The sequence below is a fragment of the Pleurodeles waltl genome, chromosome 11, assembly GCF_031143425.1.
Source record: "Pleurodeles waltl isolate 20211129_DDA chromosome 11, aPleWal1.hap1.20221129, whole genome shotgun sequence".
Taxonomy (NCBI): Eukaryota; Metazoa; Chordata; class Amphibia; order Caudata; family Salamandridae; genus Pleurodeles; species Pleurodeles waltl.
In genome coordinates this window covers 323,568,349-323,592,242 of record NC_090450.1, presented here as the reverse complement: position 1 = coordinate 323,592,242, position 23,894 = coordinate 323,568,349, and the positions used below count along the sequence as shown (strand labels likewise).

Sequence of the window (23,894 nt, the reverse complement as noted above, 5' to 3'; positions counted from 1 at the left end):
TTCTTTTTTTTTTTAATTCCCTGGCATCTAGTAGACTTTCTGCTCTCCCCCCAGGTGTGGATCGGGGGTAATTGCCCCATGGCAGAACAACTTTGGCTCCATTTATTTTGGGTTGGGGTATGGCCATACCCCACCCTTGTATTTTGAAAAACAAATCTTTCCTGGTCTCTGGTCGGCTTTCTGCGCCTCTTGGGGGCAGATGGGCCTTCCAAAAATAGGCCAATCTGCCCCCAAGGTGGGCAGATATAGCCAACAGTAATGTGCCCCCATGGGAAGTGACCCTTGCCCAAGGGGCTGCCCCCACCAACAAAACACACACACACACCAATCCCTGGTGCCTACGTGGTTTCTGCCCCCCACCAGGGGCAGATCAGCCTAATAGAAATAGGCCAATCTGCCACCAAGGGGAGCAGAAATGGCCTAAAATAAATTTGCCCCCACTGAGGAGCGACCCTTGCCTAAGGGGTCGCTCCCCTTGCGTGAAATTCACCTTAAAAAATAAATCCCCGGTGCCTGGTGGTGTATGCACCTCTTGGGGGCAGATTGGCCTCATAAAAATAGGCCGATCCACCACCAAGGGGGGCAAAAATGACCTAAATATAATTTGCCCCCTAGGGGAGTGGCCCTTGCCTAAGGGGTCGCTGCCCACCTCTAAAAATTTGAGGAAAAAAAAAGCTCCCAGGCACCAAGAGCTTTCTGCCCCCCCTTGGGGCAGATCGGCCTAATAACAATAGTGTCTAGTGGTGTCTGCTTTCCTTGGGGGCAGATTGGCTTCATAAGGCTCTCTCCCCTTATACCAATTTCTGTTTACAATGAGATCCCTGGTGTCTAGTGGCATTTCAGCAGCCTGATCGCTTCACGATCTGGCTTCTGAAATGCTTTGAGAGACTTCAAAGGGATGGAAATTCCTTCCCTTCCCTTTGAAGCCTCTCAGGCCCCCATCACATGATCGGAAGAGAAATGCTTTGTATTCCTCTTCCGATCGCGCTGGCAATGGGAGGTGGCCTCTGATGAGCACATCACTGGGGGGGGGGGTCGGGGTGGAAGGGGAAGGGCTTCCTTTTCCATCCCTGCCTTGGGGGGGTTGGGAGGGAAGCCTAGCGCTCCCTCTGAGCTCATGTGCCTGGATGTAATGGTTACGTCCTCAGCACAGGACCACTGTGCCAGTGGACGTAACCATTACCTCCCCGGCACAGAAGCGGTTAAAGACTTTCTCTGGGCCCCGCATCTGTGTCCTTCTGCCTGGTGCCCATCACCTTCAGGACATGTAGGGAAAGGGATGGGTCACTGGGGAAAGCCAGGGTTGCGGGCAGTAGAAAACAGAAATATTCTGAATGGCTTAAAATCATCTTGCAGCATCAGAGTTCTCTCTCCCAAGTTGGGGAGGGGCAAAGAGTTAGAAAAGGAAGACATACCATCTCTGGTGGATTTTAGGGGGAAGGACAGCCCATCTACTGCTTACTCCCAAGTAATTAGGAGGAATACAGTAGAAGGGGATCATGGCTCCTGTCTGAGGAGCTGAAAACCGGCTTTTAAGTCTCGTCCGTTGAACATAAACCTAGGTGAGTTACAAGGATTTTCAGAAATATGTGGAAATGTGCAATCAAAACTCAACAAGTGGAATTTGTATGTCAGGGTTGTTTTTAACCAATTCATTTTGTTCTTTCTAGTATGCCAACCCAATAGTGTCACTGGGCATTTAAAGCATAACTAGTTGTATGTTACATTAGGCCATACGTTTGGTTTCTAGGTAGCACAGAAAGCATTTGCATGACTTGATGAAGGATGTAGAGGGTGATGTGTTTGTATGTGTTTGATTGAATTATTTACCAGCTCAGAAAATAATGTCCTTTTATTTTGCAGATGTCTGAAAGAAGGAGGAGGTGATGTCGCTTTTGTGAAACATAATACGGTACCAGGTGTGTCATGATAACTTCAGCATGTTGGTTAAAGAGCATACCCAGTTACCCTGCCTGAGTGGTAATCCAACTCATGTAACCATTGTGGAGTTGACCACAGTCAGTAGACAATGTCTATGCAACAGCACCCCACAACTCACATTGCATGATACAATCATTATAAAAAGTCTTCATTATATAAGTACATTTTTCTCAGTGTAAGCCATGAGGAAAAGAACATTTTCATTGTTCCACACCTCTCTACCTAATGTTTTGTGTCCACAATTCCCCCCATCAGAATTGACTCATTTTGAATATGTTCTCTTCATGAGCCTATGCTACCATAAATTTCATTTTAAGTTTACAGGGAGGATGGCCAAAGACTGTAGACACTATGTCCGGAGTTATTGGATACATCAGAATTATGAGTGTAGTGGGAATGCTGCTACTCAGTGGTATTCCGTTTGGAGTCTCCAATTGCACTATAGGTAAAAAGGTGCAGAGATCCACACATAAGCTATGTTTTCTATCAATATGATGTTCCCTAACCATGGCAGAATGCTATCACTATCAGACGAAAATGTGTCCACTACTATGATCAATAATGAATGTCCACTAGTGTGAATAAATGTCTGAACATTTATCTCCTAGACACACTCACATCTCACAAACGGAATCATGGAGAGTAAAGAAATACATTGAAAATCAACTTTTTGTTTAAATTCAATACAATCTTCGAGATTTAAAGCCACTTTAAAAATTATTATTGCTACCAAATACAACTGTAAGGTGGGGGAGCGATTGCACTGAAAAGCAGAGAAGTCCACCAACTGATGGGAAACGTTTACTACCGTTTAATTACTGAAAATGTCATTTACTAAAATTACCAGAATGCAATAGGGAACGTTTGCTGTGATACTAGCAGTGTATACACTACCCCTCCATCCAGTTATGAAATGAAAATAATGTATACTTCCATGAGTCCTTCTATCTTATCCTGCCACTTCTTGGTCTCCATGAATGTGTGATCCTACTGCACAAGACTCCTCTAGTTAATCCTCAATCCTCAAGTAAAGTCTATGAGGATTGATTTATCACTCAGTTTTCTTCACAATAAAGAAATGTGATTGGATACTCCTGAAGAGGTTTATAACTAGGATATCCACAATTGAGTTTTTGAACTAATTCTTTCTACCCACGCAAGATTGTATTAATTTGCTGTTTACTCTCAGTTTCCATCTAACCTCTATCCTGAACCATTTTAATAAGAATGGTGAAGAGAATGTAGAAAGAGAATATTTGGAGCAGTCTTTTAGGAGTAGAACACAGTGTGGGATTTTATGTTTGGCAGTTGCTAACAAATTTGCTTCTCGTTGAGACATTTACTATTACTGCAAAATAAATTAAATTGCTCTGATCACCATTGAATCCAAACATCCTGATTTAATTTTCCCAAAGTTTAGTTATATATTTCCATGCAGCCTTGAGTTCTTTACTCAATTTTAGGCATAATGTACATATTCCACTGCATTCAGGTCTTATAAAGTTAGAACTAATCATAGAAGACTGGCCTTAAGTCTTGAAGAAACGTAAGCTAGGTTAGTTTTATGGTCGAAACATCAGTCTGACATCACAGCTTCTACTACCGTACACGTTTAATGTTAAATAATCAAGCCAAAAAGCCATGAAGGGATTTACCACCATCAACCATATTAATATTTAAAGAAATTGAAGGATAGCACCACTGACGATGCTCAACACTGTAAAATAATTCAACCCTGACCAAGAGACATGACCGCAACTTGTTTTCCAGTCACTACATTCACAGACATTTAAGATGTAAGTGAAGCTCAGTTTCTGCAGTGTACTTAGAGTGTTTCTTTGTACTTGAGCAGCTATTCTGGTTGAGAAGTACACCTACTAAACTTCAGCTACACTCATATCAACTTTCTTTATTTCACATGAACTTGTTGGTTTGATTCAGTGGCACATGTATTCAGTCCTGGCTGCCCACCTCTGGCACACTCTAATTTTGTCTGTAGTGAAAACTATCATTTAGGTTTCAGCCAAGTGCAGAATCAGTGCATGGTAGTGCCTTTCTTAGCTTCTGAGAAATGAGTGCTGTCTGATTTCCAGCGTGACACGAGCGATGACACGAGGGAAAAAAGCATAGTCTCAATTCTGTGTTGGGGGGGAACATATGACACACAAACCTAAAAGTAGTAACAGAAGAATGCACCTGTATCTGAATGTGACCCCCTGAAGACAATCATAAAGAAGCAGATGAAAGAACTGAGAAGGGAAGCTGTCAGATGACTGACTTAAACGTTGGCCCTGTATTCTGGCTGGCTGAGAGTGGCTGTCAAATTGAAAATCACAATGTTTTCTCTGATCCACTCTTCAGCTACGTATTTTAAGAGCCCTGGATGTAGGTAAGGTCAAGAATGAGCGATAACAAGATGTTCAAGGACTGTGACACTATGACCTTGTTTTGGTTGATCACTCTCTTTTTACACTAGCTCTGTTACTAAACTGTTGCTTGGAATTTGAAGGTTTGCTCCATTTTGCTACCATGATTGGAGAATCATTCTCAAAATCAGACTCTTTGCAGCTGTAAAATGTCATTTTGGTACGTATCAAACCCAAGGGGCAATTCAGTAACATGTTACCATTTAGCAATTTGGGTTTGGAACTATGTACCGATTCGCTATTTGGGTTGATTAGGGTGTCCCTTCCAAATAAACATGGAGTTTATTAATGTTTTGAGACCAATATCCAAAGCTACCATAAACCATTAACATTTTACTGACTACTCACAGGTAGTGGTAACCCATTTGCAAATGGGAAGGGGTGCCCAAAGGACATCTTGCACCTTGTGAATGCTTAAAAACATTTCTAGTAGTAGGTAGTGGTCCTTATAGGAAAACAGGCTTCATTTAAAAGAATAAAAGATTGCTTTATTGAAAAGAAATCACAGACAATGTGGTCTGCTGACCTCAGCATGCCAATATACCTGTGACTGCAGCCAGTTGAAGTGGGTCACTGTTAGACCTGTCAGCCTTAGGGTGCTCTTTCTTCAAACATTTTGCCTACTTACCTCTATTTGTTTGCTGAACTTTTATGATTGGCCTTAAGACTCTGTGTACATTACCACTGCTAACCAGTGCTAAAGTGCTTGTGCTCACTCCCCTAACCATGGTTTGGTTGGCATACATTTAATTGGCATATTTAACTTACTTAAAAGTCCCTTGTTGAGTGGATATACCCCAGGTCTGTAAATTTAATGCTATCAGTGGGTGTGCAGCACTTATTGTGCCATCCACTTAAGTAGCACACTAACACATCTCCCAGGAATGTCACTGCAGCCTGCGTGCAGTTTTCAACTGCTATGTCAACTTGATATTCAAACTCTCTTGCCAAGCCTTAAACTCCTTTTTTATTACATATAGGTATCGGCTAAAGTAGGCCCTAGGTAGCTCGTATAGCATGGTACTATGTAATTAAAAGCTTGGACTTGTACTCTTAAGTTTTACATGTCCTAGCAGTGAAAAGTTCCTAATTGTTTTCTAACTGTTGTGAGGCTTAACCCTCCCATAGGATAATATTGTGGATTCCTTATTACATTTAATAAACTGTCATTCCTATTGGGAGCAGGTAGCAATTTCATCTTTGGTATCTATGACCATTTAATTTTAAATCCTTCATAATTAAGCCAGATTGTTTATTACACACAACAGAGGGATTAGGTGTGCCTGAATGGACCATCTGCAGGTAAGCTAGAGGGTGGATCAGAGCACAGCCTCACTTGTAACTGAATAGCCTGTGCTCTGCTGCCATACAAAGAATCAAACAACCCTACACTGACACTGCAGCCAGCTTGGGTCCAGGGCAGGGGAGTTAGGACATTTCATGTATTTCAAAGAACTTTTCCATTAGCATCTCCCATCTTCTAGAATGGAACCAGGGTATAAAAATAGGACCTTCAGACCTACTCTTCAGTTCGCTACTGGACCGGGGGAAGGACCCTCGGAGGACTGTATGATGCTGTGACCTGCTGTACACTCTGCCAGATCAATGATGTACCTGGAAGGGCTGTTTTGCGACCTGGAGCTTGCCTTGATCTCTCAGAGGCCAGCCCTGCTGTGGAGCCCTACATCTTCACCTGCACCCAAGACTACCAGAGTGACTCCAAGGGCTAGTTTGCTCGTGACTTTTTGTGTTTCTTCCTGCAATTGTGGATGTTGCTTGAATAGGGCTCATACCCCAATCAACCAACAATGCAATTTCTCACAGTCACAATTTGTGACCTACTCAATGCATATTAATGAGGTAGATAGTGCGACCTACTATAAATAATGATTTGTGAGCAGTACATAAGTCTCTTAGAAAAATCACAATTGATTTGGTAAAAGTCAATTTGCGGCCACCTTAACCTAGTAGATTCTTAGTACATCTAGCAATGGGTTCTTAATTCAGAGTATTTGCAATATATATAATGTATGGTGTAAAATATCATTATATTATTGTGGGTGTATTTTTATGTGAAATATCCATGCATGATTAATTAATTTGGGTAACACATCATGTGTTCCAGAATACTAAATGCTGTTAATCAAGAAAGCAGCAACTGTATCAATAACTATATTTTTCTGAACATTTTGTAAAATCTCCTCACACAAATTGTTCACCCTCACACAAATTTCAGGATCATTAGCTAAGACTACAGTATCTGAAACCATGACGCTCCCTTCTAATATACTTTTTGCAGGTGCTGTTTTTCACGTGCATGCTTTCTGTGGCCTTGAGTTCAATTTTGATAAATTATGGAACCAATGTTAACCTTAGCATTTGCTGATGAATTCTGATATTTCAAATTTCCTAATACTCACTCCGTGCACATAACTCTTGGCTTCAACAGTTGTAAACAGATAAAGAATGTGGCTTTAACCAATCATACATTTGATATTGCAAGAGACTGGGTCAGGCCACAACCACAATCCTTGCCTGGGTGAACCTCAAAAGTCACTAAATTAATCTGTGCTTAACCCCTTGGTAGCATGGCAGAAAAGCAGACAGACTTAACTTAAAGGCAATGTGTAAAGTATTTATGCAGCACACAAACAATAAAAAAAAAGTATAACCACAACACAAGTAAAATCCCAAACAAATGTAGAAAAATAGAGAAAGTTTTAATAAATAAAATGATACCAGAACGATAAAAAATTCAGTCAGTAGAACCACACATATGTAATTTCAAAGTTTTAGGTAAAAATAGCTGTTAGACTCCTAAAAGCTCAAAATGCAACTGTGGTCATCTGGTTGCACTAGATCAGGCCAACTTACAAGTTCAGGCTGACCGCGAAGCAGTGCACTCTGGTACAGGAACCTGGTTAGTTCAGCTAAGAATTGTACCTTGTGTAATGCTGCATCAGTTCCAATGAGAAGTTGCAAGGGCTGAGATACGAAGTTCTTTGTTGAGTTGCATAGCTCTGCATTGGTTTCAATGAGGCTGCCAAACAAGAACTATGAGGCAATGTCCTGCATTGAGTTGCAGTGCGCTGCATCGGTTCCGATCTGGCCACTGATCAGGAGCTGCAATGTGAGGTCCTGTGTCGAGTTCCATTACTGTACATTGGTTCCAATGAGGCCAACAATCAGGAGTTGCAATGCGAGGTCCGGCATCATGCAACTTTGGTTCTTACGGCACCCACAATTAGCCAGGGAGGATTACACTCTGATGCTTGCCAAGGGGCCAGGACCTGGGAAGGCACCCCTTGGGGATCAGGAAAGCACTCCAGTAGAGGCCATCAGGGCACAGGTAGGTCAATTGTAGCAGGTCAGCAGGGCCATTGCAGGGAGGCCTCTGGAGCTTATTGTGTCCCTGCAGCGCACCAGGAGGTCGGCCAATTGACCACTGGAATCAGTCAGGTTAGCCTGTGATGAAAGGAGTGGATCCATGTTTCCTTCTCAAAGAGCATGGCAGTCCTCAGCAGCAGGGCAGTCCTCTGGTAGCAGCAGGATAGCCCTCTGGTGGCAGAGCAGCCCTTCTTGTGTAACGTCCAGAGGTTCAGGAGTGTACTGAAGAGTTGTTCTGAGAGTCCAATATTTATACCTGGTGCTAGCCATTGTGTGTAGGGGAAGGCCCTGTCATACTCCCACATGTGGCTCTGGAAAATTCTTCCCTTCCCCATCAGGGCTCCAAGGAGTCTAGGGTGTCAAAAGATTGGTGTCAGGTTTATTTGTATGTGCTAGAGGCACGCCCCTTTGAAGTACAAGTCTGGCAAGGAACAGTTCCTTCCCCAGTCATCCTCGCTGGATGGCTTATGCTGTGCACACCTAATCCCCTTTGTGTTACTGCCTGGGAGGAGCACACAAACTCCAACAGCAGAGCCATTCACACTCATGTGACCCAGGACACTGGCACAAGGCACACATGGTTAGGACAATAAAATGGCAACTTTCTAAAAGTGGCATATTAAGAACTGGGACTTAAAATCCAACTTCACCATTAAAGAGGTTTATACATTATATTTCATTTGAATCCCAACAGCATATCTCTACGTGCTAACAGTTCAACCTCAGTACTTATTAAATGATTAAGGTAACAGTGTTAGATTGTGGGAGAGATAGGTCTGACGGTAGTGAAAATCAAATTGAGGAGGGTTTGACTACTAAGACATGTAACACTTAAACCTACATATCCTAATTTTTTATTACAATGCACCCTCCCTATGAGCCTTTTGGGCCTATCTTTGGCATGACCTATATATGTTAGAAGGAAGGTTGATACTGGAACAAGTTAACTTTCCAGGTCAAAATGGCAGTTTAAAACTTCACTACAAGCTGCAGTAGCAGGTCCGAGGCATGCTTTAAAGTGCCACTTTAGTGGGTGGCAAAATGAGAGCTGCAGACCCATTAGCAGCATTTAATTTACTAGCCCTAAGTATATGTAGTGCCACTTATTGGGGACTTACAAGTAAATTAAATGTGCCATTTAGGTGTCTCCCAATCTTATCATGTTAGATCACAGGCAGTCCAGCACTGATTATCAATGGTAAAGTGTTCAGAGGTCTAAAGCCAACAAAAATGAATTCAGCAAACTGAAAGGGGTGAAGGCAAAACGTTTGGTGGTGGCACTTCAGAGAGGGCCATGTCCAAAAGACATCAAATAGTGAAGGCAGAAATCTGGTACCTTTTTGGAGACGTTATAGTCTATCTGCCTAGCGCTTGACTTCAATGTCAGAAGAATGTGCAACAGGGGAGATAGGCTGTGCATGAATATAGCTGTATATCTAAACTTCAGATTTCTTTTCATACCAGAGGACGTCGCCAAACAATATGAGCTGCTGTGTCTTGATAACACCAGGACAAGCATTGACAAGTTTAAGGACTGCCACTTAGCCCAGGTTCCAGCTCACGCAGTGGTGACTCGTAGCACTGGAAACACAACAGAAGTCATTGTGGAGTTCCTTACAGCTGCCCAGGTACCTATACATTTTACATTTCTTAAATTTTGTGTCACTTCAACTAAATTGACAATGATTCCTTGGATTCCACAGGTCTGCTCAAAGGCAATACTTATAGCGAAATTATTCTAGCCTGACTTTAACTCCAAAAGGCATATGCAATACAAAATTGCATCAGTAGATAAGATGACTGATGTGCAGCCCTGGCTTAGTGTTCTGCTACTTTGCAAGGGAACCTCTCATTTGAGTGTGCTTTGTAAATTTTGTAAAACCTGCTTTTGTCTGCATATCATATATATGATATGCAAAGGTAGAAACCCAGAATCTCATATTTTTGATTGGGCTGGGCTTGTAATGACAAAGTTAAACACTGTCTTTGAACTATGAAGTGAGGTGATCTAGCGCTGCACCTCAAAAATCTAGCCTTTTGAATGCCCCTCAGGAGAAGCGAACTGTAACCAGTGGTTGACATTGGATTAAAGAAAGAGAATCTGTTGATCAGGGAGGCCTCAATTTAAGTAGTGCTACCCCTACATGGGAGTAGCCCAGCTCACATGCTGTAAAACATATTTCCTTGTGGCCAGAACCAATGATATCACATCTAGGCTTTTGTCTGGGTCAAGTGGATAATGAGGGCTCTGTTGTATTGTTGAATTATTTATGTTTCTAGCGAGATGTTCCTCCAAAATGACCAAATCACAATGCATCAGTGTTAGTCTTACCACAATTTTTTCTTAAAATAGATCATACAACTAAGAAGATAATAAGACAGTGCACATCTTGGGAGCTTTTGTGCAGGTCAGATAAAATCGGGCCTTGGATTTGTCTGACCTGAAGTTTCTTGACCCATAGCCAGTTTGTTAGGCAAATGTGTCTGCTATCACTTTGCAGCCCTATAACTTTATCAGCCTCTCTTTATCCTTAAGAGATGCTCCGGTTCATTGGGCAACCAGGTAATTAACCCACTCATTAAAGCCATATATGACTGACTTTAAAAGTTACAGGACAATCACAATCCTTCTCACTATCCACAAGGTTATGGAGAAGCATTTGACTCAGTGTCACTCCATGTTCTTAAACACCTCTAAGCTATTAAACTGGAGAAAGGCTGAAATTTGCTCCAAACACAGCACAAAGCCGGTTGAGGAAGAGGGAAACAGTACCACTACACCCTTTTGTGTGTAAAAGGCTGCTTTATTGGAAACAGGTGCACTCACAAGAACAATACCCTGGCCTCAAGCCTCACAAAACTAACCGCCGCACTATACATCCAATTTACCTAACCAAAACGCTCCCCCCCTCACCTTCCCCCTCCCTAACCTTGCAGTTTGTTAATCCAGTCTTCCTTTTGTAACGCTTTCTTTGTTGAATCCATTTTGTCACCTTAATAGTCACTTGCTGCCACTACCCATTGAACCTGCAAGTCTCCAAACCCTAATGCCAAATTTCCTGTCATTTTTGCCCTGCTGCTGTCCACCCCCTTCCAATCTGAAAGTGTCTTGGCAGATTTTCTGTCCATCCGTTATCGTTGTCATGTGAACAGTCCCTGTCTCCACCTTCACCTGTTCCCAGCGACAGAATACCAATGCCTTCCCGTGCACCCATTATCCAAAAAAGAGGGCCACTATATAGCACCTCATCCCCTACCAGTGCCCCCAAGAAAAAAAACTCCCAACTTCTGGGTGGGAGGAGGGAAAAATGTCTGCCTCCTTCAGCCACCGTGTCACCTTCCCTAAAATGGAGGCCCTCTACAAAATGGCCCCTCTATATATTAGCACTCCCACCCAAAAAATGCCAAATGGCGCCCAAAAACAGCGCCCGTGGGCAGTACCACCTTCCACAAAATTCTGGCGGGGGAGGGGAGGAGACCTCATGTCTTCCGCAATCCCCCCGGGACCCACTTGTGGAAGAGGGAAAACGCACCACTACACCCTTTTGTGTGTAAAAGGCCGCTTTATTGGAAACAGGTGCACTCACAAGAACAATACCCGGGCCTCAAGCCTCACAAAACTAACCGCCTCACTATACATCCAATTTGCCTAACCAAAACACTCCCCCCTCCTTTCCCCTACCCTCCCCCCTCCCTTTCCCCTAACCTTGCAGTTCATTAATCCAGTCTTCCTTTTGTAACGCTTTCTTTGTTGAATCTGCTTTGTCACCTTAATAGTCACTTGCTGCCACCTACTCATTGAACCTGCAAGTCTCCAAACCCTAATGCCAAATTCCCTGAGTTTGTTGCCCTGCTGCTGTCCACCCCCTTCCAATCTTCAAGTGTCTTGGCAGATTTTCTGTCCATCAATTATCATTGTCATGTGAACAGTCTCTGTCTCTGCCACCAGAAAAAAGGGGGGTACCCTCCCCCTTTTCATACCCCCCCAACCGTCACTAGTCAGTCACCTCTTGGCCTACTAATGCCCCTTTAGTGTGGTAGTTATGTAATCGTAGTTATGGTTCCCTGAACAACCCTTTCAAAGCTTCTTTCAGCTGGAGCAGGTACAACTCCATGCCCATAAAGGACAGGTGTACTCCATCGCTCCTAAAAAAACTCCTTGTCTTCAAAACGTAAATCCCTGTACTCCAAATAAGTGAGCCCATTTTCTCTACAAAACAAGTGCATCTCTTTATGGATTTTCGGGCACGCTCTTTCGATTGCACCTGGCTTTTTCACCCCTCGCCATATCCTCTGAGGGATAAAGGCTGTCCACATCACATGACAACCATGCCATTGTCGTTGAATCTCATGCAAGTCCTTTTTCATATGCCTCATGATATCCAAACCTGTCCTTTGGACCAAATAATTTTCTCCCAAATGGATAAGTAACACGTCCGGACAGAAACCCCTTCCCCGAACCTGCTGCAATGTCCCTAATAACTCTTGCCATCGCCTCCCCCCTTTACCTTCCCATCGTACAGGGTACCTGTAACTGTCGAAACCCAAGTTGTCCCCAATAGCCGTACTCCATGCTTGTCTCAGGGCCCACTTGACAAATAAATGGCCTACAACCCAGATGGACATGAAGCGCACCGCTGGTCCGAGCACAGAACCTGCAGCAAGAGAAAAATGTGTTACAATCATATCTCAGTAACCTCTTTCCTCACATACTTCTTTTATGCATTCGACTTCCATCTTCCCAGTTCTAACAAGTCTCCAGTCCTCCATCCTCTAAACTCTGCCTCCGTCGCCATCCATATCTGAAAAGAGTGAGTCCCAAATTGTGAAGCATCTTGTCCCAACACCTCGCCACTAAATACCCAGTGCTTTTCCAGACGACAACAATTCCGAAACCCAGAATGCCCAGAAAAACATCCAAAAACATTAGGGTGCAAAACAATTGGCATTCTTCCTCGTCGAAACACAGCACCCTCAACGCCTGCATAACCTCTTTAAGAAGGCATAGCGTTATAGACCGCCTCACCCTTTCTGTCGACTTCTCTTCTCTGGCCCAACCCTCAAGGATCCTGTGCCCCAATTCACCCGCCGACGGTGCGTAGCCCCACAACATTATACCCATAAACGCAATACCTGCCAACTTCCCTGCAATGGTGATCCTTGACAAACGCTTCCCCACCATATCCATAATAAACTTTACCACATCCTCCAATCTGTCCTTGTCACAGTCCCGTTTCCGAGCCCCTGACCCCAAACACTCACGCCACGCCCTGACATATGGTTGTTGAGTGGAGTGTGCCAAGGAATTCACGACCAGCCGCAACATCCGCTGTCTCCTACAATCCACGGAGCTGCCGGCATGGTCGTCCTGCACAATGCCTCATCCGCAACCAACCTATGGAACCTCTCCCACTGTGAACAAGATAAAGCATCTGCAATGTTATAGTTGACACGCGGGACATGTCGCGCCCAGAAAGAGATGTCACAGCACAAGCACTCCAAAACTAAGATGCGCAGCAGCTGCAAAACCTGTACGTCCCAAGCCAACTGGCGATTGACCACCTGAACAACTGCTAAGTTATCAACCCTGAGCAGCACCCTCTTATGCATCAGGAGGTGACCCCAAATAAGCACTGCTACCACCAAAGGAAACAACTCCAGGACCGCAATGATGCGCCCGCCAGCACGCCACGCCGCCGGCCATTCCTCCGGACAAAATTTTCCCTTTCAGTACAGCTCAAAATCTTACGCCCCCGACGCATCTGAAATAATTCGGACATCCCATTCACACCACGGCCATGTCTGAATTGGTATACCATTGAATGATTCCAAGAATACACACCACATCCTCAAGTCCTCTTATACCCCCATGATAAGTCGCACATGGTGGTGTGGTAGACTGTACCCTGAGAGAGCCATGCCCAATCTCCTGCAAAATGTCCTCCATGCTCTAACCATCCTACATGCCAAATTAAGGTGCCCAAGCAGTACCTGAATGTCCCTGACCGTCACCTTCTTCCGCTGGACCATGGCCTCAATCATAGCTGTCTGTCTGTCCGCTGGCAACCGAGCCATCATGGCTTCCATTTCCAATTCAATGCCTAAGAAGGCCAAGGCCATGCAGGGCCCCACCGTTTTTTTGGGGGCCAGGTGTAAGCACACGTCCCCCAAAATTTCCTGAAATTGGCAGAGGACCACCGCACAACAGTGGGAACCCTTAGTTCCCGCAAAGAAAAAATTATCCAAGTAATGTGTAACTTCCTTGTGTCCAGTCATGGTCTCAAAGGTCCACTGCAAAAATGTGTTAAAACACTCAAAGAGAGAACAAGAAATCGAGCAGCCCATAGGGAGTGCTTTATCCACATACCAACTGCCCTGGAATTGAATGCCCAACAGCTCAAATTCCAGAGGATTCACCAGCAGCAACCTAAAAGCCGATTTTATATCTGTTTTTGCCATTAATGCCCCGGGCCCAACGACTCCACTATTGCCATGGTCACATCACCAGACGCATATGACACCTTAGTGACTTCCTCTGGAATGAAATCATTGACAGAAGAACCCTCCGGCCAGGACAAGTGGTGGATCAAGCGATATTGCCCCGGTTGCTTCATAGGAACAACTCCAATGGGGAAACAATGAGGTTTTGCAGGGGCCAGTCTGAAAAAGGACCTTCTATGCGCCCTTCCGCCACCTCTTTTGCCAATTTGAGCTGCCCCAGCTCCTCTTTACTCCAGATCGACCGCAAGTTCTCGGCCCAACGCTGCTGCCTAGACCCTGTGTATCCCAACTCAAAACCGTGAAGCAATCACCCTTAACAATAAATGTCCTGTTGTTTGTCATCATAGCGCTCCAGCCAGAAATAAAGCCTGCCAACCTTAACTGGCGTACAAGCTTTTTCTCAAAGTACCCTGTCTCCCTCTTGCCCGGGCAGGACCCTGACCCCCTTTGGGTACCTCCCGCATAGGACTGTCCCTGTCCAGGAGACTGGTTCCCCGCGGTGCTCCCCAAAGCTGTCAATGATGGCATGCCTACAAGCTCATTTGGAGCACGCATGCCTAAATTTACAATATTCAAGAGTACCAAGTCTCTTGTTGTAGTCCCAACAAGCTCATGTCTTCGCCGTACCACTTCCCTGTGCTCCAGACCCTCCCTTTGCACCTGCTCGAAAGGGCCGGTACTTAATGGGCAAACCGCTGCCCGTAAAAATGGTTTTGCCAAATTTGGAAGGGCCCATCGTATGCTGCCATCATTTCTCCAGAGAAATCGGAATCTGCCGCCATACGGGCCTGAAACTCCTCATCATATTGTACCCAAGCATATCCTCCATAATTTAGGTACGCCTTCCGAATCACGTCCATACACTTAAAAAGTGCTACAAACCTTTCTGGGAAACGCTCGCAGTATACACTTGCAAAAATCAAAAATGCGGCAGTCAAATTTTTTATCGTTACTGGGTCTCTGGGGTGTTTAACCAATTCAAATTCTTCCTCCTTAGAACCTTCTTTCGACCGTACTTCCCTATATAGCAGTTTTAGCATTTTTACATATTCCCCTTTCCATATCATCTCTTTTGTGGCAGCTATAAGATGGTCCCCGAGCGGTTTAGCCGTACCCATATAGGGCAGGGGCTTCAGCTTCCCACTCACCTTCTCCACACTTTGTACGTCGTTGGACTTACCTGACTCCTCCGCCACCCCTGTACTGAATGCCACTCCCCCTCTTATCCGGACCAACCCCGACGTCTAGTACATAGACCCCTTTATATAGGCACTTCCCAGAACCGTCCGCATTGTCCGGTACCTAAAACGACTGATGAACAGCGTTAGACACCCCCCTTCTTTCTCCACCACTCCTTCTCCTGATCCTCTCCTAACTCTCCTTCCTCCAAGCTATCTTCCTCATAGTCCAGCAACTCATTGCTGACATCTCCACCACAGTCACTGAGCAGGGCGCACCCAGAAACCCTAGCCTTCTTCTTACGCTTCTCAGTATAGTCCGCATGAAACTACAGCTGCCTGGAGGCTGTCCGCAGCCTTCCTGGCTGTTCCGTTGGGCCAGACCGCTGACTGTTGGGCGCTGCGGCGCCAGAGGGCGCAACACCCTTTCCGCCCCTTCATGCCAACCTTAGCAGCTGACTTTCCCTGTTCCTCCGTCCGTGTTGACGCTATTCAGCCAGCAGCGCTGGGCCCCGCCTTCACTTCAAACCCGCCTGAGTCACCTTGTCTCCCGTGCTTCTGACACTGCCAAAGAAGGCCCGATGTGCCAGTGAGCCGTAAACCTAGAACCCGACCACATTCCTGCTGCTGCCCCTCATCCCATTCCTCATCCTCAAGATCCTCCCCTCCCCCTGCTGAACGGTCCTCTCCTTGCATCCCCCATGAGTCATCTGCACCCACACGCCTTCCATATGTACGTCGCGGGCGCACTTTCAATGTTATTCCATCCTCTTCAACCTCCTGTTCCCCTTCTTCCTCATCCTCCCTCCATTACAATATTGCCCCCAACCCCTGCGCCGCCACTGTGTCCCCCTGGCCGGTTAGGTGATCCTCTCCCCTCTTCCAAACCCCCCTCTTTTCTGCCTCAGTCAAATCCGGCTCCATCCCCCAGACCCTGCTACTGTCCTCGTGGCTATCTACTCTCTCTTTCTCTGACCCTGTTACCACTCTGGTCCCCCCTCCTCCCTCCCCTCCCATGCTCCCTGCTACTATGTGGCCCCCTCCCTCCCCCGTCTGACTCCCCCACTGGTTCTTCCTGTTTCTGGGCCCATACCTGGCTCACTTGGTCCCTCCCACCATCCCTTCGCACCACGTACCTATTTTTACGAAGCCCTGCCCGCATTCGGTCCGTGTCCGCCCGCCCATAGCAGTACACTGTGTGCTCGGGCCATCCTGTAATTAATGAGGGTTAGGCCGGCGTGCCTGCACTCCGCCTTTGGGATGCCCAGGCAACGCCCTACCGTGGCCCACGCCCCCTAGTTCCCAACCTTACCTGCCGCTCTGCGGTCCGCGCACTACGTGGGGGGGAGCAGGCCACCCCGCTCGCCACTCTACACGCTGGGTGCAACCTCTTGACCACGCCCTCCAACTACAAGTCGAGGCGCCCAGCCTCCTTGAGTAACTGAAGTGCTGTTGAGACCTGTTTGTCCATTGTGCTCTTCCCGAACCATACCTCGCTTCACTGCCTGTCCTGGAAGTAAGTGCCTAACAACCTACCGCAGTAGCGCATGCTGCAGAGTCCGCTAATTTAACTTATGACTCGCAGCTAACACGCTCCAAAACCAACACCCTACAAATAACCACTTCCGCAACTCTACACTAAATATATTACCACCCTCGCCCAAACGGTGCCCCAAACGGCGCCCGTGGGCTGTACCACCGTCCACAAAATTCCCGGGGGGGGGGAGAGACCTCATGTCTTCAGCAATCCCTCCCTGGGACCCACTTTTCCAGGCTGTGTTGGATGTATTTCATGCCATCAAAGATGAAGGCAATCTGCTCAGCTACTGCTGTTACACAATCATTTGTGATATTCCAATTGACTGCCTTGACACATCTGGACTAGTAGCCTCTGCAATGAGCGAGTTTAAATCCTTCCATAGTTTCTCGACATAGGCAACTTATTTGTTTCCTCCCTTCCCCTATAACTTTGCTACTGTTTAGCAATGTGTGTTGTCCTCCAGAGCCTGGTTTCTGTTTCACTTGTGTTCAACTCAGTGTCAGAGTTGACCCTCCCTTCTGGCTTAGGGTTCTCTCCTGAGTGTATGACGCTTACGTTAGAGCATCAATCATCTGACTCTATCAGTCTCCTGGGGAAGTGCCTCATCGCCACTCATTTTTTAATTTCACATACAAGACGCACACTGCAAGATGAATTGTTTACTATTCAGTAGACTTATAACCCACCAACAGTACACCATTGATTGTTTTTCGTTGTCACTCTAATTTGCAATCCTTTGATTGATTAGCTTCTAGAGGCTTCCCTTCCTTTCTTGTGTAATGTCCTTTCTGGAGCATTCCCCAAGTACTTGCGTCCTTTAGTATCATTTTACAACACTGTTAGAAATGGGGTCTTTGGTTGACAGTCAGGTTACCCACTGTCCAAGCGCTGACAACCGCCGAGATCATAATGAGGGCCATAATATTTATCTGATAAGATGCAGGTCAAAACTATTAAAATGCAATAAGTATATGTTCAGATATCACTGAAAAGTGATATAAAGGTGGTCATTACAACCCTGGCGGTCGGTGTTAAAGCTGCAGTAAGACCGCCAACAGGCCGGTGGTAAAAAATTTGCAATTACGACCGTGGTGGAAACCGCCAACGAAGACAGCCACTTTAACACTCCGACCACCACGGCGGTACAAACAAACAGCTTGGCGGTCACCGCCAACAGACAGACGGGAGACAATGTACCACCCACACTATTATGACAGGAAACCTTTTCCGGGGCGGATTCACCGCGGATAAAAACACGGCAGAAACCAGAATCCTGAAGGAAAAACGCTCACCTCTACACACTCCACGAGTAACGAGGACGCCATGGACCCGGAACTCCAAATTCTCCCTGCAATAGTCTTCCTGCTCCTCTACCAGGAGCACGAACGCCGGCGGCGAAGACCACGGTGAGTACTGCACCTACGACACAGGGGAGGGGGAGGCAAAAAACAGTGACACACATACGCAACACCCCCACCCCCACCCCCACCCTCACCCACTACAACACACACACTAATGCATATCAATATATCACAGTTACACCCCTCAAACCCCCAGAAGAATGCAAAGACAATAGAAAATGAGTGTAACCATTGTGATATATTAAAAGCAAGTACGCAGAAATATATATATACACCATGTACATAAGATATACCAAGCACAGTAGTCCAGGTAGTGCTCTAAGAAAGTCCGTGGAACACTGGGACCACACAGTATGGGTGAGGCCCACACAAGATCCCCGACCATGATGGAGAGAACACAGCAGGGGCATCAGACAGCAACTAAACAGGCACCTCAGGGGGAGGGAAAAGGTGGGCACCTCAGCCGCTTGAGTGCACAACACCAAATCCACGAGGGGGCCACATGCCCACTGTTCAATCCTGGGGAGTGCAAAGCCACAGTCTCTCAAGTCCCCACAGTGGGTGGGTTGCCCACTGTTCAATCCTGGGGAGTGCAAAGCCACAGTCTCTCAAGTCTCTACAGTGGGTGGGTTGCCCACTGTTCAATCCTGGACAGTGCAAAGCCACAGTCTCTACAGTGAGTGGGTTGCCCACTGTTCAATCCTGGGGAGTGCAAAGCCACAGTCTCTCAAGTCTCTACAGTGGGTGGTTTGCCCACTGTTCAATCCTGGGGAGTGCAAAGCCACAGTCTCTCAAGTGGATAACAGTCTCCACTGGTTCTGGAGGGGGCTTGGTGCCCAGAGTGCTTCATCCTGCCAAGGACTGAAGTAGTGGATGCCTTTCTCCACTGGTTCTGGAGGGGGCATGATGCCCAGAGTGCTTCATCCTGCTATGGACTGAGGTAGTGGATGCCTTTCTCCACTGGTTCTTGAGGGGGCTTTGTGCCCAGAGTTCTTCATCCTGATCAGGACTGAGGTAGTGAATGCCTTTCTCCACTGGTTCTGGAGGGGGATTTGTGCCCAGAGTGCTTCATCCTGCTAAGGACTGGGGTAGTGGATGCCTTTCTCCACTGGTTCTGGAGGGGGCATGGTGCCCAGAGTGCTTCATCCTGCTAAGGACTGAGGTAGTGGATGCCTTTCTCCACTGGTTCTGGAGGAGGCTTTGTGCCCAGAGTGCTTCATCCTGCTAAGGACTGAGGTAGTGGATGCCTTTCTCCACTGGTTCTGGAGGGGGCATGGTGCCCAGAGTGCTTCATCCTGCTAAGGACTGAGGTAGTGGATGCTTTTCTCCACTGGTTCTGAAGGGGGCTTTGTGCCCAGAGTGCTTCATCCTGCTAAGGACTGAGGTAGTGGATGCCTTTCTCCACTGGTTCTGGAGGGGACATGGTGCCCAGAGTGCTTCATCCTGCTAAGGACTGAGGTAGTGGATGCCTTTCTCCACTGGCTCTGGAGGGGGCTTTGTGCCCAGAGTGCTTCAACCTGCTAAGGACTGAGGTAGTGGATGCCTTTCTCCACTGGTTCTGGAGGGGGCATGGTGCCCAGAGTGCTTCATCCTGCTAAGGACTGAGGTAGTGGATGCCTTTCTCCACTGGTTCTGGTGGCGGCATGGTGCCCAGAGTGCTTCATCCTGCTAAGGACTGAGATAGTGGATGCCTTTATCCACTGGTTCTGGAGGGGGCATGGTGCCCAGAGTGCATCATTCACCCAGTGACGGACTCAGTTGCGTCAGTGCCCTTGCCGCTCATGGACCAGCGGTGCTTAAGATGGCGGTGACCTGTTCAGCGGTTCTTGAGATGGCAGTGCCCTGTGCAGTGGTGCTTCAGATGGCGGTGTCCTGTTCAGCAGTGCTTGAGATGGCGGTGCCCTGTTCAGCGGTGCTTGAGATGGCGGTGCCTTGTTCAGCGGTGCTTGAGATGGCGGTCTCCATTGCAGGGTCTCAGCTGCTGGTGGTCCTTCATGGTCCAGCTGGCTTTTGCTGGCGGTCCTTCATAGCCCAGCGGGGCTTTTGCTGGCGATCCTTCATAGCCCAGCGGGGCTAGTGCTGGCGGTGGCCTCCTGGCCAGGTGGGCTGGTGCTGGCGGTGGGCTCCTGGGCAGCTGGGCTGGTGCTGGCAGTGGCCTCCTGGCCAGGTGGGCTGGTGCTGGCGGTGGCCTCCTGGGCAGCTGGGCTGGTGCTGGCGGTGGCCTCCTGGGCAGCTGGGCTGGTGCTGGCGGTGGCCTCCTGGGCATCGGGGATGATGGTGGTCTTCTCCGCCGTGCTGCTCTTCCGAGACTTGCCGGGTTTCTTGTGGCCCTTCCCCATCTTGGAAGGTGTCACAGCTGACTCCACACTCCCACCGGGACCCCTGGGAGCGGCTTTGGTGGCTGAAGTCTTCTCCCTCTCCCGCCGGGCACTGGCCAACTTCTAATGCTTCACAGATGGGGGAATCTCTGTGCTGTGGCTCTGTGCCACACTGGCTGCCCTGGGGGCCGGTGCACTCCAGATTCTGGTGACTACAGGCACCACTGGTCCCGGAGATGTTGTGGCTGAGGTGCTAGTTCGGGACCTATGAGATGGACGGGTGGGGGAGGTGTGAGAAAGAGGTCAAGGTTGGACAGGAAATGTTTTTTAGAGACACTGGGACGGACAGCTGGAGGGGGTTTGGGAGTGGAGGAAGAGGTGGTGGTTGTAGGAGGTGTACGTTTGGTGACTTTGGGTGAAGGTGCATGCGCTGGAGGCTGTCGTGAGGTGGATGGCTGTTGGGTGGGTGTGTGCCTGTGTTTGTGTATCTTGGGAGGGGGCGTCACAGACACACTGGGAGAGGACACAGGGGACGTGTGAATGGTAGTGGGGGTGGTGACTGCACGTGAGCGGGGTGTGGTGGTGGGTGTGCCGGAGAGGAACGTAGTGGCTGTAGAGGTAGTGCATGCAGGTGTGAGTGTAGATGAGACTAGGAGAGAGGAGGGAGACGAGGAGGAGGGGGACACAGTGGAGGCAGTGGATGTTGGTGTGTCTGCATGTGTGTGATGCTTGCGTGAATGCCTGTGGGATGTGTGGTGCTTATGTTTGCCTGAGCTCCCCTTGGGTGTTGACATGTGTGCATGTTGGTCTGTAGGTGTGTTTGGGATAGGCTGAGGTACAGGGGATTGGGTCGGGGTGGAGGAAGTTGGAGGGGGGAGGCTAGACACAGGGACAATGGCTGCCATCAGTGCTGAGGCCAAAGTCTGAAAAGCTCGCTGAAGGGCCGCCTGACCAGAATGAATGCCCTCCAGGAATGCATTGGTTTGTTGCAACTGCCTCTCTACACCCTGGATGGCATTCAAAACGGTAGACTGCCCAACAGTGAGGGACCTGAGGAGGTCAATGGCCTCCTCACTGAGGGGCCTGGGGTGCCTGGGGCGAAGGTGATGCCCACCCTCCTGGGCGAGTGGGCATGGGGCAAAGGCTGAGGGGCTGCTGGGAGGGCCGTGCTGGTAGGGGGGGTGGCGGCTGTACCTGTAGATGCGGGGGCACAGATGTTGCCGCCACCACAAGGGAGCTCCCATCAGAGGAGGAGTCCGTGTCCCTGGTGTCAGCTGCTGTCCCCACCGTGGAGCTCCCATCGCCCTCAGTCCCACTGGTGAATTCAGACTCCGTAGTGTTGCCCTCCAGGGCCAGGTGGGATGCAGCTCCCTCGTGCTCCGGTGCCACTGCTCCTCCGCCTGATGATGCTAAGGCACACAAGAAGACCACAAAAAGGGGGGGGGACAGAAGAAAGGCATGTTGAGTGCATGCATTACCTCTACAGTTGGCGGACATGACAGACAAAGAAGCCCCCTGCACTACGCCGCGCTCTTGGGCTCCACTGTTCAATTCCTGGGAAATGGCCTACAAGGCTATGGACGACATCTGCACACATAGATGACACAGGGGCATGACTAGGTGTACTTGGCACTCTACAGAGGTGGGGTTGGGTGCCACATGGCCTGCCTTACGGAGGGGCCTTGCCTACGGAACTCGCCCTGGCCAAGGGAAACCCACAACCCACCTCCCCCACCCAGACCCCTCCACTGTGCGCAAAGTCAGCAGAATGAGAGTGTCCTCACCCCCTTGTGGCTGCTGTGATGTCCTCAAGCGCCTATCCAACTCGGGGAAGGCCACCGCCAGGATCCTGAACATCAGGGGGGTCATGGTGCGACGGGCACCCCTCCCACATTGGGAGGCCATCCCCAGCTGAGCCTCCACCGTCTTCTTGCTCCAGCGGCGAATGTCCTCCCATCTTTTACGGCAGTGGGTGCTCCGTCCGTGGTAGACCCCCAGGGTCCGGACGTCCTTGACGATTGCACACCAAATGTCTTTTTTCTGGTGGGCGCTGACCTACATGAAATGTACAGGGGAAAAAGAGAAGTTATTACCAACTGCACCGTCAAAGTGATTGGCCCCCATCCCTACCCTTGCCATGTGGCACATGCATTCACCGTCTTTCATGCACGCTGCACTCTCCCCCCTTCCTTCATACATCCAGCCCGCTCCACACAGGCATAGCCCATACAACATGCTCCCTGTGTACTTACCTGTTTGTCTGGAGGACCGTAGAGTAGCGTGTACTGGGAGAGGACCCCATCCACGAGCTTCTCCAACTCCTCCGATGTGAAGGCAGGGGCCCTTTCCCCAGACACTCGAGCCATTGTCTCTTCCAGACCGAGGTCACAGCAGCACTTGCAGTGTAGGTCCTCTCCTGTTGAAGATCAGGTATCGAGTGATTGAACAGATAGAAAATGGCAGTCACGTCCGCGGCGGTGCGTACCGTCACCACCGGCGTACATCGTGATTGGCTCCTGGGACCCATAGGGTCCAATGTTAACCAATGCAGCATTGCGCCGCGGTCTTCGACCGCCTACCGCGACGGTGTACAATGCCAGCGCAGTTAACTCAGATCCCATTGTCACACTTTAGAGGTCAGGCAGCCGCCATTTCAGGGGCCCACATGGCTTTATTTCCAACTGCGTCACACATACCTAGGCCTAGACTCAACACACATGCATGCCACCTTTTGTGTATGATTGGTGTTCTGGGTAAACTGTGGGTACGTACCTCTGAGTTGTTTGACTCTGTGCTCGCTGTTGTCCTTCATAGGCACCGTCCGCTGGGACATGTGAGGAGATGGCAGCATCCTCCGGTGTACCGACCGTTGGTGGACCTGTCGACAATGGAGGAGCGACATGTGATTATCACATACAGGCTTGACTGTGCCACAATCCAGGAACTGTGTACCCAGTTGGAGCCAGACCTGTTGTCAGCAATCCGCCATCCCACAGGAATGCCCTGGGACATATCCCCACCATCATAGGTGCCATTGATGGGACCCATGTGGCCTTGGTCCCCCCCCCACAGGAGTGAACAGGTGTACAGAAACCGGAAGAGTTATCAATCTATGAATGTACAGATGGTATGTTTGGCAGACCAGTACATCTCCCATGTGAATGCCAAGTTTCCTGGCTCAGTGCATGACGCCTACATCCTGCGGAATAGCAGCATCCCTTATGTGATGGGTCAACTCCAGA

The 23,894-nt window shown here is 48.3% G+C and overlaps 1 protein-coding gene across 1 annotated transcript in view; it reads left to right on the top strand.

Moving 5' to 3' along the window:
- The window catches only part of LOC138265670 (serotransferrin-A-like), a 478,400-nt gene that overhangs the window by 190,914 nt on the left and 263,592 nt on the right, over positions 1-23,894 (top strand). Inside the window, exons 6-7 of the mRNA XM_069213586.1 lie at positions 1,864-1,919; positions 9,219-9,382. Of these exons, the coding sequence (XP_069069687.1) occupies positions 1,864-1,919; positions 9,219-9,382 (220 nt within the window). The remainder of the gene's footprint in view (positions 1-1,863; positions 1,920-9,218; positions 9,383-23,894) is intronic.